This window comes from Drosophila serrata, unplaced genomic scaffold, assembly GCF_035046125.1.
Source record: "Drosophila serrata isolate PLE 108 unplaced genomic scaffold, ASM3504612v1 contig_71, whole genome shotgun sequence".
Classification (NCBI taxonomy): Eukaryota; Metazoa; Arthropoda; class Insecta; order Diptera; family Drosophilidae; genus Drosophila; species Drosophila serrata.
In genome coordinates this window covers 423,592-436,417 of record NW_028256969.1, presented here as the reverse complement: position 1 = coordinate 436,417, position 12,826 = coordinate 423,592, and the positions used below count along the sequence as shown (strand labels likewise).

Here is a 12,826-nt window from a genome sequence, read left to right as displayed (position 1 = left end):
CATGTATCTGTAAACGTGTAAAATGACTTTTCAGGCGCGTAAGATGTAAAATGTTAAATAACACCAACAAAAGCGACGAAAGGCCACACTAAAACAAAGAATTTCCTATAAATACAGCTGCTTCCGTGTTTCTTTTTCAGATTTTGATTTTGGACGACGAAAAAATTTGGACTAAAAACCAGAATATTGAAGCAGGCGACAGAACAACAAACTATCTGTCAAACTATAGCAATCTAGTGCTCAGAGGAAAACTTGTTCGAAAAGTGACAGGGAAAAATTGGGCAAACTAGTGTCAGTGTGAAAAAAGAACATTGCCCAAAGCAGAAAAGAGAATAATTGAGAAAATTAAAGACATTAGCTTAGCCATGTCGACGGTGGAATCCTCCAGTTCGGCGGTGCAGCAGCCGCCTTCCTCGACGCTTCCGCTGCTGGGCGACTCCGTGATGCAGGCCTCCACTTCCAGCGCCAGCTCCTCCTCCTCGTCCGCCTCCTCGCAGGGCGGCGGGGGGCAGGGTGGCAACAACGTTGTGGGCGTGCCGCTGGACACCCAGAGCAGCGGCGAGCCGCCCTCGAAGAAGCAGTTGCTCGACGGGGCCTCGAGCAGCTCCGGGGGCGGTGGCAGCGGCGGGGGCGGCGCCTCCTCGCTGTCGAGCGCTGCCGCCGCAGCTGGGACGCACGAGAAGCTGGCCTACCGCATCTCCACGGCGCTGTGCTGCGCCGTCTGCCTGGATCTGCCCAAAACGGCCATGTACCAGGTGAGTTCTTGCAGGGAACGAACTGCGTAGTCGACGTGTCCTGGGCCCGTGCTTCCCCCCCTCCTCTTTGCAGAGAGATTCCATTCTTCTGTATACAAACAAATCGTGACAGCTCAGCTGTAAGAGTGAAACCACCACTCCACACTCCCCCATGCCGCTGGCCCCCACCCCGGACAGCTGTGCGCGAGAGCGGGACGGATAGCGGGGCTGCTCTTGCATTCTCGCCTTGAAAACATTGCGCCGCAAGCGGGGCGAGCGCAGCATAGGAGAGAGCAGGCTGGCCTTGTCGCACTCGCGGCCAACTAATGCAGTTTTATTGCGTTTTAGAGAAACGGCTTGAAATCAACCCCTCTAACTTTGAACCGTTGCATTTGCCTGTAAATTATGGCCCCCCCACCTCCGCTTTCCCTGAGCCCCCCTTCTTTTGCGCAGTAACATTTACTGCAGATTTTCTGTATTGCGTCATAGAAACCAGCAAACATTATGTTTAGGACCCAATCTATTAAAGGGGGAGTGCGCGGTGCCCTATTTTTAGCAGCGGCAAATTAAGGCCAACAACGGGAATTCAAAGCTTTTTATTTTCAATGTTTGCGTATACAGTTTCCTCTCTCTCATTCATTCTGCTTTTTTAGGCAAATTCTCGCATTCTTTTTCATTCACGCTCAAGTAGGCGTCGTCGTCGTCGTCATTGTCGCTGAAACTGACAATTGATTGAATTTAATGCATAAATGCAGTGGCAGGGGCAAAGGGGGTTTTGAATGCCTCGTGATATTTAGCCTGAAAATTATTCAGTGACATTTCGATTTCATTTAAAGAAGTCCCCGACAGACCCCCCTTGATTCTACGCCGCTGCAACCGACAGATCTTTACGTAAGGCGTATATGTTTGTGTGTGTTGACATTGCTCTCTTTCTCTAACACACCTACTTGCTTTGAGCAGCAATAACTGCGTCATTGAAATCGGTTTTGGATTACCGTAAAAAAAGAAAATAATGCTGACCCACACAGAAAAATATCAAAAACCCAGTTTCTGTATCCCACAAAAAAACGTGACCGAAACCAAAATGAATCATACAAAATGGAGTGGAATTCGCAGAACCCGCAGAAACTATTAATTAGCTAAAGAATCCCTGACAAAAAAAAAAACACGATTGTTTTCCTCTTTTGCATTTCCACTTCTTTTTTATGGCCCCGCGTGTATGTATGTATGTGACTACACACTGACACAAGCACGCACCCTGCGATTTTTGCTCTCTGTTATTGTTTTGCTTTTGCTACGGCATTGCGTTGTTGTTGTTGTTTTTCTGCTGCGTCGTAATACACATGCGTTGTCTCGCTCTCGCCCATGTCGTGGCAAAATCAGCTGTTCTTGAGGCCCCTGGGGAAAATTGTGAGATATTTATTTTTCGTTTTATTCTAAATTTTGATTAGAAAAAAAGTAAAAGAAAACTACGCATAGTTGATGTGTAACAAATGCAATGCCATGACTTTTTTTGTTGATTATGTATTTTTGTGTGGAATCAGCTTGGTGCAGGTTGAGACCTGTGATCTGGAATAAACTCGTTTTACCAGTTTTTCTCGGCCTTAAGTTCTATGCTATGTGTACTTTTTAGGTTCTTCAAAGTGCGAGTGTATTTACTAGTGTGTGTGTGTGTGTGTGTGTGTGTGTTTGTGCGGGGGGAAAGGTACAAATACCTGAAAACACACTCAAAAACCCACCTGAATTTTTTGTCGTCGTCGTTGATCTTTAGCGTGATTTCCTCTTTCCTTCTTTTTTTATTTTACCTACTGTTGACGTTCTCTTCCTCTTGCCCCATTCTTACTTATCTACAAAAACACCATCAGCTGGTTTTGTTGTGTCTGCGGCGCAAGTGCGGGCAGCCGGAGCGAGAGGGCAATAGAGCGAGAGCAGCGGCAGCATTGGAGCGAGAGAATGAGATGACGGGGGCGAGTGCCAGAGCGAGAGAGCGAGTAAACAATGCACATGGCAAAAGAGAGAAAGAGCGAGAGTTGTGATATATTTTTGTTCCGTATGTGTTATTGTTATCGTTGGGGAAAAACGAGTTAAACTCCTTTGTGGTTTCGTGGATTTTCCATTAAACAATCAGATTGTTAGCCAGCACCAGCAGCAGCAGCAGCAGCAGCAGCAGCTGGTGCTGCCGTATAGTTAGTCTAGGTCATAAATTGCCAATCAAAGAACACGAATTCACGGGTTCATTCAACTGCCAAGATACAACACAGTAAATGTGCGCTCAGATATAGATGCTCTCAAAAACCCAGATGCAGATACACAAAGAAACATACAGGGGGGTAAAAAAGGGGGGATTAGAATGCACTATTAATGAAGGACCTATTTAAAATTCACTAAATGTTGTTAATCATTAAATTTGAATCGGTATTATATTTTATACTCTTGAATTTATTTATTATTATCATTATTTTGAGGTGAAAATAATTATAAATCAAAAAGATTATACGTTTACTATAGGTTCAAGAGATCTATGATATCTTATCAGAATTTGTTTTTCTTTTGTATTAGCTGAATTATAAGCTGCAGAGATAAAACATTAATTCTGAACAGTTTTCAAAACTGTGTATATATCTAGAATCCAAAGAATCTCTCTTTCTCTCGAGTAAACATTTTTGTACTGTGCAAAAGATATACACACGCGTGTGCAGGCACAAAAAAAAAAAGAAAAACAAATGAAAAGCCATCGCTTATCGCTTGAAAACTCTACGGTTCCGTCCACAAATAGTGCTCCTTGTTGGGCCACGCTGGCTAATTCCAAAAATAGAGACTGAAATTCCAAAATGAGGGAAGAGCAGCCTGGGCCCGGCCCGACCCGGCCCGCATTCCGATTTGTAAATAAATGTCGATGCAGATATAGTAATGTTATAATGAAGGCTCCTCGGGGGTTACATTTCACTTTGTCGAGTCACGCTCGATTGGATCTCGACTTTGGACACGGCATTATCTGGCCGAAGCGACGTACTTGTGTATATTATATACTATTATACTATAGATACCATGCATATATCCGTTATCGGTCCACTATACCAGACCTTCTCTTTCATCAATTGCTTGACAAACTCATGTCCGAAAACCAATTGAGAAACACATACACACAATACACCAATTTAATTGGCTTTCAAATGAAAAAAAGAACACAAAAATTAACATAAATGAAACCAAAAAGAATAAAACAGAATATATATTTACAAAACCAACATATATACGATATAAAAGAATGCTAAATTTAAACCAGAACTATTCTTATAATTTTCATTTTGCTGCAGCGCCTTATTTAGATAAACTTTAACTATCTCTCTTTCTCTATCTACTTAATGATTAATCTTAGTTAAGTGAATAAATACTCGATTTCGTAACCTTTGTAAGCACACGCAACAAAAAAGAAACCAAGAAAACTAAAACGAAAAAAGAAAAACCTGAGATTGTAATTGTAAAAGCTAAGTACATAGAACCGATTTCATCCATATAGCATTAAAGTTAAACCCTGAAATGTATTTAAACCAAAAAAAAAAGAAACCCCAAAAAAAGAAAAACGAGAAAATGAATTCAATAAATTTGCAAAGAAGAGTGCGAAACTTGAAAATGCAAAATAAAACCAAACCAACAACCATAGCGTTTTTATTTCAACCAAAAAAAAATAATAGAATATACAAACTGGAACTCCTAAAGCTACAACATTTTCAGACCTCTTCAGAACTTTCATCCTCTCCCACTGAGAAATCCATATTCCACTCATACCATTTTTCCATTTTCCCCAAAAATAGACTCATTGAAAACACCAAAAAAGTCACCACCCACACCACACTCATTTCCATATCTCTCCAACAAGCTCTCTTTGCAAAACAAGGCCGTATTTTTGACTAATAGCAAACTTTTTCTTCTTTTTTCTTTAATTGCAGGTTAATTATCATTCCACTCTTTTGTTTTAGTTATCAAATCTCTCTCTATCCATTTACCAATAAAAAACTATCTTAGATATGAAATTATTAAAATCACATTTCCCTTTCTCTCTGCTCCTTTCACTTGCAGTGCCAGATGGGTCACCTGATGTGCGCCGCCTGCTTTACCCACCTATTGGCGGATGGACGGTATGAATACCCTCTTAACACCGAATTTAAATCAGGAGAAATTTCCATCTCTGAGCCTAATTAACTTGTTCTATTCCTTTTACACCTTTCAATGTGTTTCCTTAATGTTTATTTCTTTAGCCTACGTGATCAGATTGCCACTTGTCCCAACTGTCGCGTGGAAATATCAAAGAGCACAGCTTCGCGTAACTTGGCCGTGGAGAAGGCAGCCTCCGAATTGCCCAGCGAGTGTCAGGTACTATAATCTTTGAATTTAAAACGCACTAGATATTATTATTAACCTTTTTCTTGTCTAATAGTTCTGCAACAAAGAATTCCCATACAAGTCACTTGAACGCCATGAACAGCACGAGTGCCAGGAGCGTCCCACGAAATGCAAATACCATCGCATTGGATGCCAATGGCGTGGACCCTTCCATGAGAGTATGATTGCCTTATCCCCATCATTTTTAAACTGCAATAATTAACCACAAAATTTCCATATAGCTACCGAGCACGAGAGGAACTGCTTGCATCCGCAAAAGTCTGGCCACGAGGTCATGTTTGCCCTGGAGGCACACGATGTCATGATCAAGGAGGAGAAGAAGATGTTTAACACCCTGATTGACTTGCTGAGCTACGAGAAGATTATATTCAATGGTCAGTGATGGGTTTAGGCTTATAATTCCTTAATGGAATTAGAGATAAAGTACTTGATCAATGCGGGTAGTGTAGAAAAGGCCCGCACTTATGGTTAAGGAAACTAGTTTGCCCTTTTTCGATAAGCCCTTAAAAGATTGACAGATAAATTCCATTAATGGAGGGTTAAATAATGTTACAATAATTAATAATTTTATTTATATGTGTGTTATTACAGATCTTCAGATGAAGCCTTATCGCACAGACGAGTATGTGCACAAGCTCTTTTATGAAACAGCTCGCTTCTCGGCCTTCAACCAGCAATGGGTGGTTAAGGCGCGCATTAACAACAGCCAGCGCGATCCGCATCAATCGAATGATCGGACCATTACCTACCAGCTAATCCTGAAGACCAAGACCAGTACGCCCATGAGCATACACTTCTTTGCGCTCAAGGGACCGTTTTCTGATATGAAAGTTTCGACCCAGATATATCAGCATTACTTCACAGAGACGGTAATTAATGGAGCATTGAACATCAATATAGCAAACATTTTAGAAACTTAATCTATTCTTTACTTTGTAGAGTACCGAAAGTGATTACTATGTCCTGCCGCTGCCAGACGGCATCGGCGGCACTGGCTCAAGTGAATGCAACCGTATGCTGGCCAACAAAGGCATTAACTTCCGGTGAGTCTTTTGTTACCATTCTAAAGGTAATTTTCTAACTTTCGATTCTTGTTTCATTGCAGCCTGCTCATGTTCTTGCTGAACAAGTAAACACGCGTAAAAAGATTTTCAAATTTAGCTTAAGTTTGTTGTTTCAAACTCTTGAATGTGCAAAAACGAAAAAAAAAAGAAAAAACCACCTAGGGTTAGTTAATATATTTTCTATGAATATATAAATAATTTCGCGCCCGGAAGACACCTACAAGAAATTCCCCCGAGAAACGGATTCGTCAGAATATATATATATATTTCAATCAAGAGTTCAATCGCGATTATACAGACATAACGCTGTAGGTTGTAACCCAAGTTTGGTGACGAATAATGTGTAGAATTCGCCCACATTTTGTACATGATGATGATATATAAAGCCATTGTATTTGGGGACACTTTTTCAATAGCTACGTTAATTTTTGCTGTTCGTGAAATGGTGGCGCAAATGGATCGCAGACAAGACAGCCAATGTGTGTTTGACTAACGTTTTTAAATGATCTCACAAGGAAGGAGCCAGCCACGCCCAGCTAACCCCGATGATACCAGATAATACCAATAACCAATATAATATGTAGATTAACACTGCGGATGCATAAAGGACCTTTGGGTTTATAGCTCTGTATTTTCACTGTAAGAAGAACAACACCAAGTTGACAACATTCGAAACTCTAAGCCCGGCATATATAACGATCTATGATACACATATATTATAATGATGTAGCTCTAGATTACATAAATCACACAAAAAGCCCCGAAATGGCAAATGGCATAAAAGCAGAGGCCCATAATAATACAAAACTCGAGTTCACATTCAAATCTTGTCTAATTCTAATCGCGTTCTGTTAACCCTCGATTTACGATTTAATGCTTAATCTTACATTCGTACGTGTAATATTTAAAATGCATCGTTAAATGATAACTATACCTAATGCATATATAATAAAGATACTTCTTAATAAAGTCAACTTGTGTTTTTAATGTTGGAACGAAATTTAATGGACCTTGTATAGATATATGCGGAAAACAATAATGAAAAGTTTGTCAGCTTTAAATTTGTTTAATGCCTCTTCCTTTATATATCCAATATATCAAATATTGATGTATGTACTGCTCATATATTGCTATATTTATTTATATTTATATGAGTATCTTCCAATATCAATATATATAATTGTATTAAAGAGGTTCCGACCATATCTATAAGGCTCAGACGTCGCCTCATTAAGTAACTAAAACAAAATCCTTGTTTTCTTGTGTACCCAAATATATATTAAAGATATTTCCTTATAATTATATATCATAGTTGAGAGTATGATTTCTTTGTAGGGTTTTTAGGCACATAATGGACTAATTTTTCTGTACCAATACATAACATGCATTTTAAAGATATTTCTTATAAAAATTAAGTTATAAAATTGTGGTTTTAGGCGGGTAGCAGTTATTTGAAAAGATTTCCCGACCCCTATTCATCATTTTCATCCTCCATTGCCTCGTACTTGTTGCGCATATGGGCAGCAACGACTTCGCGGGGATTCTTTTTAAAGTTCTTGTCCTTGATGAGCTTCTCGAAGGACTTGACGCGATTGACCAGCTCCTTGCGCTTCTTCCGGATCTTCTCGTTTGCACTGAGTTGAGTTTCTGGAGGGGTGAGCACTGTTTGCTCGCTGGAATCCTTCTGATTGATCCTAACCAGCTTGTACATGTCTTGCAGAGAGGGCAGGGCATCCCGAAGGGGCTTCAGGTCTCCGATCACTTTGGTCTTCTCTCGATTCTTGCGGGCCACCTCCTCCTTGTGCTCCTTTCGTGTCTCGGCGAAGCGCTTGAGGAGCTTCTTGTGCCTGGCCGCCGACTTCTCCTTCTTGGTGGTCGTCTTTTTGGGCGTAAGGGTTTTGTGGAGCAGCTGCTCCTGGCGTAGCTTCGCCTGCACTTCCTGCGCTTTCTGTTTGGCCGCCCCCACCATGCTCTTGGCCTTGGCCCTTACATTTCGTTTAGTTTTCGCCATTTCGTCAAAGAATATTTTCAAAATAATAACAAACGTGCTGCGTGCTAATAAACAGTGTTGCCACACCTGCTGGCAGCTGCAAAAACATCGTTACACTATCGACGATTAATTTAATTAAACAAATGTGGTTAAAATTAAAAAACAAAACTACTTCATATTATAGTATTTATTAATTAGTATTAAGATGGCGAATGCCAATATATGTACTTATGCCTTTTTAGGCATCTATGAACCGAAGAATACATGATAATCGCGTTCGATATCTTTATGATACATTTTTGGACAAATCAAAATTTATGAAAATCATAACTATTTAAAAAAAATTAAATTTTAATTCCGAATTTAAGTTCATTTTAAGTTAATTTTAATAAATCTGCATATCCTTATCCTTATCTTAGTTAAAAAACCGAATACTCTGAATTTACAATTTATATGATAATTATTTTCCAAATGTTTGTCTAAAATTTTTCCTTCGATAGCTAGATCGTCTGGGCTGTTAATGCTGATCAAGAATATATATGATTTATACGGTCGCAAATAATTCCTTTACAGCGTTACAATTTTCGGACTAAAATTAAATTACCCAGCTAGGGTGGGTAACTAATTTTAAAATATGGAAATATGCAGAATTACATTGTTTTTCTTTGTATTTTGTTATTATTTATTGAGAATTTAATTTCGAATCGAAATATATGTTTGATTTTCAGCAATAACAGGCTGTTTGTCTATATTATTCCCCCAAGAAAATCTCAAATATCGAATCCCTTGAATCGATATTTATTTTTATGTTAGTATGATATTTGCTGACCAAAGTCGCGAATATTGGCTAAATTTGTCTTCAATACATGAAAATGTTAGTAAATTGAGCTTCAATAGTTTAAGAACATCATATATATCAATCAACGAATTTATGAATTCATCACATAAGCACAGCGACAGTAAATTGGTGTATTTCTTCTTGACCCGTCCATGGTCACACTGTCGATATCGTGTAAAACGTATAAAATTGTCAATAGTATCGATAGTGTTCCGATGTTTTGTCAGCTGCAGATTCGTTAATGAATTTTACTTTCTATATGAGAGTTCTACTTCCTACATGAGAATTCTATCCCATTTACCTTTAAATCTACACGTGTAAGGTGTAAAATGTTAGTTAACACAAATTGTTTCAAAACATCGATAGTATCGATAGTGCTCCGATGTACTGGCAGCTTTTTTTCAAAAGCTTTTGAAGCGTTTTCATGACCCCCCCGCACCATTCTTTTGAATCCCGCCTACGAACGTTGCTGACGAAGTGTAAGTGCAAAAATTTTAGGGCCGAGAAAATTGCATAAGACTCTCCAGTCAAAAATTTAATTCAAAAGTGACACTAGTTCCGAAATCAGATCAAAATTTCCGTAAATATTGTTACGCTTCTGTATTCGAATAACTGCCTGGAGACGCCCCGTAAGTGGGATGGGATTCTTGGCACGGCACGCCGTTATGTAACCTAGAAAAGCAGCCAGCAGCTGATTGCGCGGCTGAACGAAATATAATTAGATAAAGCACATGTCTGGCGGCGCCTGATAGATATAGATCTAGCTAATAGTTCTCTCTCCCTCCTCTTGCAGACGACCTTGTCCGTAGCAGATCCAGCAATTAAGATGTTCTCAAGCTTCTTCGAAACTGCCAGGAACTCACCCTTCCGCAGCCCCTTCACGCCGGTGCAATGTGACGCCGCCACCAAACTGGTTGCCGAGGATCCTCAGCCCGTCAAGGGACGCGAGATCGCTGCGGCCGCCTCTGCCAGCCAGAATGATTCGTGCGAATTCGGCAGCAACAAGTATTTTGCCCTGTGCGGTATCGGTGGCATCCTCAGCTGCGGCACCACCCACACCTTTGTGGTCCCACTGGATTTGGTCAAGTGCCGTCTGCAGGTGGACCCAGCCAAGTACAAGAATCTGGTGCATGGCTTCAAGGTCACCGTTGCGGAGGAGGGAGCCCGCGGCCTGGCCAAGGGATGGTTCCCCACCCTTTTGGGTTATTCGGCGCAGGTACGTCGGGGTCGGGGGGTTGCATAATCAGTTGAAAGCAGTAGGAACGTGACACGGTCACCTGATGGCCTCAATTACATGGGATTCCAACAGCTCTTGGCATAGATAAGCCTAAGAAAGAAGTTCAAATTGGATTGTTTGAGATTAATCAATCAATCAATTAATCTCCCATATATCTTATCATTTTTGTGTATTTGTTTATTGTTTGTTATAATTAATTCGGATTTCCTTTTCCTTAGGGTCTCTGCAAGTTCGGTCTGTACGAGCTGTTCAAGGTGAAGTACTCAGAGATCATTGGTGAGGAGAATGCCTACCTGTACCGCACCTCCTTGTACCTGGCTGCTTCCGCCTCGGCTGAGTTCTTCGCCGATATTGCCCTGTCACCATTCGAGGCTGCCAAGGTTAAGATCCAGACTGTGCCCGGCTTTGCCAACACCTTCCGCGAGGCTGTGCCCAAGATGCTGAAGGAGGAGGGCGTCAATGCCTTCTACAAGGGTCTAGTGCCACTGTGGATGCGACAGATCCCATACACCATGATGAAGTTCGCTTGCTTCGAGCGCACCGTGGAGCTGCTGTACAAGTAAGTTTTTATAAAGGAACTGAAGTAAGAGGATTTGTTTATAGTTAGGAAGGGGAAATTGTGTTGCTATTTCTGTGGTTTAGTCTATTATTATTATCATTGCTCATTGTGTTTTCTTATCAGGGTCAAAGTCCACTTAAATGTTTAAAGGAAAGAATCTGAAGTAAGCCAATAGCCTTTATGTTGTTTAATTAATTTAAAAATGCATAAATTTCCTAATATCATCGAGTAATTAAATTATTCTTTAGGTGAAAATTAATTTTTAGCGTATTGCCAGTCAGCAGATAAGGAATTCTGACGTCTCAACAACTGACGTAAAAGTAAATTATAGTTATCTAGACAAGATACAGATAGTTATCATAAGTTAGGTTTACTTTCGCCGTGAAAAATCAATAAACTTTAATTTGCATTGCCTTATGTAATGCTAAAAATATAAAGGCAGAACCTACTCTAAATTCTAGTAAATCCTCTGCTTAATATAAATATATATTGATATTAATAATGCAATTGTCTTTCCCTTAGGTATGTGGTGCCCAAGCCTCGTGCTGACTGCAGCAAGGGCGAGCAGCTGGTTGTTACATTTGCCGCTGGTTACATTGCCGGTGTGTTCTGTGCCGTTGTCTCTCATCCCGCTGACGTTGTGGTGTCCAAACTGAACCAGACCAAGGGCGCCAGCGCTGTGGATGTGGCCAAGTCGTTGGGCTTCAAGGGAATGTGGAATGGCTTGACGCCGCGTATCATTATGATCGGTACCCTGACCGCTCTGCAATGGTTCATCTACGATGGTGTTAAGGTCGCCCTGGGCATTCCTCGCCCGCCGCCACCAGAGATGCCCGCCAGCCTGAAGGGCAAGCAATAAATATGGGATTAGTCGAAGATACTACAGAGTTGATCCAGTTTAGCGCGATTGTGGGCAAAACCTATGAAGGAGAGCAACATACTTTTACTTTCTAACGCTAATATCTCTTCAAGATCAGTGTTGCGTGTGTACATTCCTGGAACAACATACATAACTCGTTGCGTTTCTATGTCACGGCAATTTATCTACACTACTATTATAAAGTTATTTTAGTTACTGAACATTCTGTCTTAAGCAACTAAGCTACAAACTGCAGTTCAAAGTATTTCAATTCCATATACAATCTAAACACTATATACTATATCTTTAGACCCTCTCCCAATGTGAGTCTAGTTTCCGCTGGAAAGTATGCCCGTATGTTGTCCCCTCGTTGGTCAGACGCCCCTCCTGTTCACCCCGCCACACATGCGAATATGATATTATGCTGTTTCAATTGTTTGACCCCCGCTCCGTTCCCCAAACAGAAAGCACTCTGAATAAATTAAATTATAAAATATATAAAAACCACTACTTAAAGATGCATTTTTTCTAATCTATTGTAACTCTTTTCATGGGGAACTGGTTCTGATGATGAAAGTCTAGCGTTGATAGCCTTTGACCAATATAATTGTGTGTTCCTGACATTGAAAGTTGAGCTTTTATGGGGTGTTTGATTAACGTAAGCCATGGGAGGCAACAAAGTGCAGTTGGGTAGTTGATCTTATTGATGGGATCATTTCTAATGATTATATTTTTAGATTTATTATGTGCACACTGCAAATTATAAATCGCAGTCGTGATCTATAAGGTTTATTTTGTATTTTTTTAATAACATTGATTTTAAACAAAGAAATTAAAGTTTAAAAAGTAAGGCATTTTAAAGGAAATATGCTTATACAAGAAGGGGAAATAACTTCAAGAAGTCGAAGTTTATATATAAATTATTTATATTTAGTTTAAATTATAGGATAGAATCCGAAATTGATTATAATAATCTTTTAATATTCAAATTTTTTTAATACTTATTTTTTAATCTTTTTTAATGACACTTTTATTGATTTTTTCAAAGTTTAAAAATTCATAACTAAGCCAAAAAAGCATTCATTTCAATTCAGTAAGCTGTCCTATGTTAGTTTTTATGAGGCTAATAATTCTACATACT

The 12,826-nt window shown here is 39.9% G+C and overlaps 3 protein-coding genes across 4 annotated transcripts; 2 read left to right on the top strand and 1 right to left on the bottom strand.

The window, feature by feature from the left end:
- The first annotated feature begins 140 nt into the window (after positions 1–140).
- Positions 141–7,172, top strand: LOC110182772 (zinc finger TRAF-type-containing protein 1 homolog). Its single transcript, XM_020950892.2, has 8 exons — positions 141–755; positions 4,815–4,873; positions 4,994–5,108; positions 5,173–5,296; positions 5,360–5,512; positions 5,730–6,007; positions 6,078–6,181; positions 6,244–7,172. Exons 1-8 carry the CDS (start codon positions 366–368, stop codon positions 6,269–6,271), a joined length of 1,251 nt encoding a protein of 416 aa, XP_020806551.1. The 5' UTR covers positions 141–365; the 3' UTR covers positions 6,272–7,172.
- A 285-nt stretch (positions 7,173–7,457) lies between these two features.
- Positions 7,458–8,304, bottom strand: LOC110182786 (uncharacterized). The gene has a single exon (XM_020950912.2). The coding sequence runs from the start codon at positions 8,211–8,213 to the stop codon at positions 7,674–7,676; it is 540 nt and encodes a 179-aa protein (XP_020806571.1). The 5' UTR covers positions 8,214–8,304; the 3' UTR covers positions 7,458–7,673.
- Positions 8,305–9,467: 1,163 nt separating this feature from the next.
- Mpcp2 (Mitochondrial phosphate carrier protein 2) lies at positions 9,468–12,195 on the top strand. 2 transcript variants are annotated; one of them, XM_020950914.2, is made up of 4 exons: positions 9,468–9,509; positions 9,824–10,246; positions 10,486–10,826; positions 11,349–12,195. In XM_020950914.2, the coding sequence occupies exons 2-4, from the start codon at positions 9,857–9,859 to the stop codon at positions 11,683–11,685; spliced, it is 1,068 nt and encodes a 355-aa protein (XP_020806573.1). In that variant the 5' UTR covers positions 9,468–9,509; positions 9,824–9,856; the 3' UTR covers positions 11,686–12,195. The 2 variants fall into 2 exon arrangements, with proteins under 2 accessions (XP_020806573.1, XP_020806574.1); XM_020950915.2 differs by having other exon boundaries at positions 9,468–9,659.
- Positions 12,196–12,826: the final 631 nt, after the last annotated feature.

Bases quoted from the DNA above. Each gene is read 5' to 3' on its own strand.
- LOC110182772 (XM_020950892.2), top strand. From the start codon at position 366: ATGTCGACGGTGGAATCCTCCAGTTCGGCGGTGCAGCAGCCGCCTTCC. The intron at 756-4,814 runs GTGAGTTCTTGC...TTTCACTTGCAG, and splicing joins CCAAAACGGCCATGTACCAG to TGCCAGATGGGTCACCTGAT. The intron at 6,182-6,243 runs GTGAGTCTTTTG...GTTTCATTGCAG, and splicing joins AACAAAGGCATTAACTTCCG to CCTGCTCATGTTCTTGCTGA.
- LOC110182786 (XM_020950912.2), bottom strand. From the start codon at position 8,213: ATGGCGAAAACTAAACGAAATGTAAGGGCCAAGGCCAAGAGCATGGTG.
- Mpcp2 (XM_020950914.2), top strand. From the start codon at position 9,857: ATGTTCTCAAGCTTCTTCGAAACTGCCAGGAACTCACCCTTCCGCAGC. The intron at 10,247-10,485 runs GTACGTCGGGGT...CCTTTTCCTTAG, and splicing joins TTTTGGGTTATTCGGCGCAG to GGTCTCTGCAAGTTCGGTCT. The intron at 10,827-11,348 runs GTAAGTTTTTAT...TCTTTCCCTTAG, and splicing joins ACCGTGGAGCTGCTGTACAA to GTATGTGGTGCCCAAGCCTC.